Genomic DNA, 5,487 nt, shown 5'->3' with positions numbered 1-5,487 from the left:
TTATTGCTGGGGATATAATCATGTTCCTTTTTGTAGAGTTGCAGAGTGAATCTTCTAGTGCTGCCATGCAAAGAATGAGCCTTGAAGAATTCTTAGAGCAATTTACTGAGGATGAGGAGAATGAGAAAGTAGCAGTTGACTTCTACCCCCTTTCAAGTAATACTGTCATGTTCCAGCAGTCTGAAGTTCCTACAAAGGGTCAGGCACTACTGGAAGCAATTGTAAGGAAACATCCTTACTTCATGACTGGATGCAAGCTAGGTGCTTCATTGAGAAAATTTGGACTTCAGTTGCTTGTTGCAGTACTGCTGGATATGCAGCGTACAAAGCTTGAAAGTAAAAATTTAAAGAGAGCACTTGAGTGGAAGAATGTTCTTAAAGATTTTCTATTCATGAAGTTTGGAGTTCAATTCATCATTGATAAGATTTAGGCTGCCGAGGCTTGTATTGCTCGAGATAATAAGATTATGTTGGATGAGCTTGCAGTGAAGATAGCTGATCTTGAGAAAGAAATTGCAGCAAAGACAATTGAGCTTTCTCTTTTACTGAGCCAAAGGGATGAAATGATGCAGTCATCGTCAGCTGGAGGTGCTTTTTCCTTAGTGGAAACCTTTGGCAATGGCTTATTAGACTAGCTTTTTTTTTTTTTTTTAATAATTAGTAGCTTAGTATTTTGAACAATTTGTCCTTAAGTTATGATGTAATGAAACATGTTATGTATTTTTGGTTTATTTAGCTATGTAGGCTGTGTTTTGTGCAAAGGTACACCAGCCATATGAACTTTATGTGGTAACTCAATATTTCTCCAGCTGTGCAAGCTATGTTTTATGCACAAGTATATGAACTTATTTTGTGAAAAATGCTTTATTTATCCAAGAATAGTATGTTCAAGCTAGAATATGGTTATGGAAACCTTATACATAGTTTTGAAGATATTTACTGTGCTTATGACTGTTTTGGTTCAAAATACCCAGCTGTTATGGTTGTAACTTTATTCACAGTTTAGAGTATGCATGTTTATGTATGGAAAGTAATATTAGAGTACTTTTGTAAATGTAAGAAATTCATATTTGAGGCAAAAGGCAATGCTTACTTCTTATTCACATAGTAGTAGTTTAAGGTCACACAAAAGAGAGTTACTTGGTACATACTTGAAAGTCGAGTTAAGCATAGTACAACTTAAGCCATTTGCCATTGTTAGGTTCCATAGACTTTCACCTTTCGCTATAGCTAGACGATAATAACCGCTGTCATTGGCTTCCCTTATGAGATAGGGCCCCTTTTAACTTGGGGCACTTGGAGGGTGCTAAGAGATTCCTCCTGATATGATCTTCTTCTTTTAGAACCATTTGTCCCTTGACAAAAACCCTGGATTTCGTGGCCTTGTTGTAAGCATTGGACATCTGTTGCGAATACCGTTGGGTACTGTTATAGGTAAGATTTCGGGTCTCCTCCAAGGTTTCAAGGTCCGTGGTTCTGATTTTCGCATAAGTGGCAACATCCATGTCTATTTCTTGTCTATGAACAATCCTTGAGGTAGGAACCAATAGCTTAACTGGAGATATAGCCTCAGTACCATATACAAGAGAGAATGGTGATAGTCTGTTGGCTGTTTTGCTTGAGCTTTGGTATGCCCACAGGGTTTCCAGCAGGTATTCTGTCTAGCCACCCTCATCTTCATGCACCATCTTGTTGAGAATTCTCAATAGCACTCGGTTGGTAGCTTTCGCTTGACCATTGCCTTGTGGACAATAGGGCGTGGACTTGCGGTGCTTGATGTGGCGATGCTCAAGTAACTTTCGAACATCTTTGTTGACAAAAAGAGTGCCATTATCAGTAACAATCTTATGAGGGATGCCAAATCTACAGATTATATGCTCTCGGATGAAGTTTGCAACAGCTGGGCCTGTAGCCTTCTTTTGGGGAATGGTTTCAGCTCACTTTGTGAAGTATTCGGTAGCCACTAGTATCCACATATGACCCTTGGATGGTGAATTGATTGGGCCTATTAAATCAAGCCCCCAAGTATGGAATGGCCAAAGAGTCATCATGTTTTGGAGGTTGGTGGGGTGAGTGTGTATAAGATTCTCATGGACTTAGCAATACGGCATGTCTTCACACATTCAGCTGCATCTTGTTTCATGGTGGGCCAGAAATACCCAAGATTGAGCAGCTGCTGGAGAAGTCACTTTTTGCCTTGATGGTCACCACACTCTTCCGCATGTACCTCTTGTATGACTAATTGTGCTTTAGGGGTCCCTAGGCATCTCAAAGGCTCCTCATTGAATCCCTTACGGAAAAGAATACCTCCTTCCACAAAGTAACGAGTAGCCAATTTTTTCAAGCGATAGGCCTCTTCATGATTTTCGGGCAAGATGCCTTCTATGAGATACTCAAGGAAGGGTATACGCCAATCACTGGTGGTAAAGACTACACATGATTCCATCCGATCAAAAGTGTATTGGTAGTTGGTGCATTGTTCTTGGATAGTGGCAGCTTGTTTGCTCATTTCTGGCTAGTAATAGCCTAATTGCTGGAGGTGTTTGTAGAGACTGACAGAACCACTGAAGCTACAGGATTTTTCATGAACTTCTTTTAATCGCTTAATGGACTCACTAGGGCTCAAGCATCTAGCTAGAAATCCTTTAGGAATTTTTTTGTACAACCCTCCTGCCATCAGAGCATAATCTTTGAGCACCTTCAAATGATCCTTCTCATCCAGTAATAATAGTGCTTTTTTAAGGGAAGACCGCCAGTTTGTCTGTTCCAGCGGTTGATCAAAGAACTCTTCATTTAGCATTTGTACGACTGGGATAGGCCTCTTCACAATAGTTATATCTGTAGTTGCACCTTTAAATTTGACTTTTGATCCCAAGGTGGCTAGAGCATCGCTAAAGCGATTGTCGGACCTTAAAGAGTGTTCAATATTGAATTCTTCAAAAGAGTCCTCCAACCTTTGAGCCATAGCCCTATAAGGAGCTAAAGATGGTTCTTTGAGTGCAAAATCTCCTCTAGCTTGGCAAACAACCAGATTTGAGTCTCCAATTACTTGAAGATGTTTGATACCCATTTCACGAGCCACCGCTAGGCCCGTAAGATATGCTTCATATTCAACCATATTGTTGGTGTAAAGATAGCTGTGGGGGCAGCAAGACCTGGAATAAACCGCTAGATGTATGAGAGTTTACCAAGAAAACTTTTAAGTTGTGTGGGTGTTGCAAGTGGCTTCATAGTAGCAATGCTTGCGCTTTGCTAGGATCAACATCTATGCCTCTTTGGTGGACAAGAAATCCTAGAAATTTTCCTACTGTAACCCCAAAGGCACATTTAAGTGGATTCAAGCGAAGCTTGTAGAGCCAACATCTTTCAAAGACTTTTCGTAAGATAACAAGATGATCACCTCTTGTCTTTGACTTCATAACAATGTCGTCCACATAGTCTTCAATTTCCTTATGCATCATGTCATTAAAGATTGCGGTCATAGCCCTTTGATATGTGGCTCCGGCATTTTTAAGGCCGAAAGGCATGACGGTGTAGTAAAAGTTGACAATAGGAATTCAAAATGCTATTTTGGTTGCGTCCTTGGATGACATTCTGATTTGATTATAACGTCTGAAACCATCCATGAATGAAAACATAGCATGTCTAGCAGCTGAGTCAATGAGCATATTTATGTTTGGAAGTGGGAACTCATCTTTGGGGCATGCTTTATTAAGATTTCGAAAGTCGACACAACATCGTATTTGTCCGTTCTTTTAATTGACCGATACAATGTTGGAAAGCCACTTTGGGTGCATGATGGGCTTAATGAACCCAGTTGTGAGGAGTTTTTGGACTTCTTGAATAATTTAAGCTTCACATCAAGATAGAAGGTCTGCATAGGCTGTACTATTGGCTTTGCCCCTGGTTCCATGTTAACAACATGTGCTACTAGGTTAGGATCCAAACCGGGCATCTCATGGTACTCCCAAGTGAAGACGTCAATGTACTCCTTTAATAGTGAAATAAGCTAAGCCTTTTCCAGCGGTGGCAAAATTGCATTAACTGAAGTTGGTCGCTGGACACTAGGATCATCACTGAGATTAATGGTTTCTAGCTCCACATCAGGTGAAAAATTAGTCATTGCTGGAGGCTCTTCAGATAGTTCTGCTAGATTGCTAGGTAGACTTTTTTCTACCACTGGGCTTTTGTTTCTTGAGTATAACAACATGTTGGTGTAGTGCTTACTTCATTCAGTCCGGGACCTTTCTACTTGAGATAGTTAGGCCTAGCGTACTGTCATAAATGATACCCCAAATGACCATCTGGCAGCTGGACTTGTACACATCATGGCTGTGAGACACTGTTGGAGGTTTCCCCACGTTCTCTTTTCTTTCTCTTTTCATTAAGGAGAGAACTCATGTCTATTTCTGGATCATTCTCAATATTTTGCCAGCTGGGTAATGGGATCCCAACGAGCCTTAAAGTAGAATCTTCCTCACTTGGGGTGAGCTCATCATAGAAAGTAGCCTCAAAGTAGTGTGCCTCGGATAGATCAAATGGTGTAGGATTGGTAGGGATGCGTATGAGCTTACCATTAAATCTTCCCTTGACACATTGGTGGTAAGTGGATGGCACAAGCTTGTGGTTATGGAGTCATGACCTTCCAAGTAGAGCATGATAAGAAATGGGTGAGTCGATAACGTGAAATCTGGTGAGAGCAACAATAGGCATCACTTTGAGAACTAACTGTATACTCCTAATAGTGCATTCATGAATTCCAGCAAAATCAAAAACTTCAATAGGAGCCCCTGCTATTCTGCTGAGTGGGATTCCAACTGCTTTGGGTGTGCTAGTTAGGATAAGATTAAGTGATGTACCAGTGTCAACTAGTGCCCTTCTTATGTGAACATCATTAATCTGAGTAGCAATATATAGTGGTCTACTATGATCAGGGTGTTGTACCTCTATGTCCTTATCGATGAAGGTAATGGCATTAGTAGTCTCTAGGAAAGCTCGGCTGGCATGAGCTTCAGTTGTGAGGCAGTGGGTTCCTGAGTTGGCAGCAATGGATACAAGAGCTTCGGTCACTGTTCTCCTTGACTCTTGCTTGAGCCCTAATTGATTGAACAAAGTCTGAAAGGTAGGGATTCTTTGAAAAGTGGAGATAGTTGTTGGAGGCATACTTGTACTGTTGGCCATCTCACCCTCATCAACCCCATTATGAAAGAGTATAGCTGCTGTGGCTTTCCTTCCGTGATGTTGAGGTAGTGGGTTCCTTTGGACCTCCTGCTTACGGGTGAGGTTCAAAGTGCCATCTGAAATTTTATTGTGAAATGTTCTCTGGATTGCTCCACAATCTCTAGTTCCATGACCCACATATCGATGATACCGACAATAAAAGGGCTTTCGCATATCTTCAGGAGTAGGCTTTCGGCTAGGCTTGAAGTGCCTAAGTACTCCATCAGCTATCCATTTGTCGATGACAGCATTTATTTCTTCGTCGGT

General features: G+C 41.1%; 1 protein-coding gene across 1 annotated transcript; it reads right to left on the bottom strand.

Moving 5' to 3' along the window:
* Nucleotides 1-2,515: 2,515 nt before the first annotated feature.
* LOC126698959 (uncharacterized) lies at nt 2,516-3,118 on the bottom strand. The gene has a single exon (XM_050396496.1). It carries the CDS (start codon nt 3,116-3,118, stop codon nt 2,516-2,518), a length of 603 nt encoding a protein of 200 aa, XP_050252453.1.
* Nucleotides 3,119-5,487: the final 2,369 nt, after the last annotated feature.

Source organism: Quercus robur, chromosome 2, assembly GCF_932294415.1.
Source record: "Quercus robur chromosome 2, dhQueRobu3.1, whole genome shotgun sequence".
Lineage (NCBI taxonomy): Eukaryota > Viridiplantae > Streptophyta > Magnoliopsida > Fagales > Fagaceae > Quercus > Quercus robur.
Note: the sequence above shows the minus strand (reverse complement) of the source record. Positions and strands in the feature narration are given on the sequence as shown.

Coding starts and splice junctions, on each gene's coding strand:
- LOC126698959 (XM_050396496.1), bottom strand. CDS start 3,118: ATGGTTGAATATGAAGCATATCTTACGGGCCTAGCGGTGGCTCGTGAA.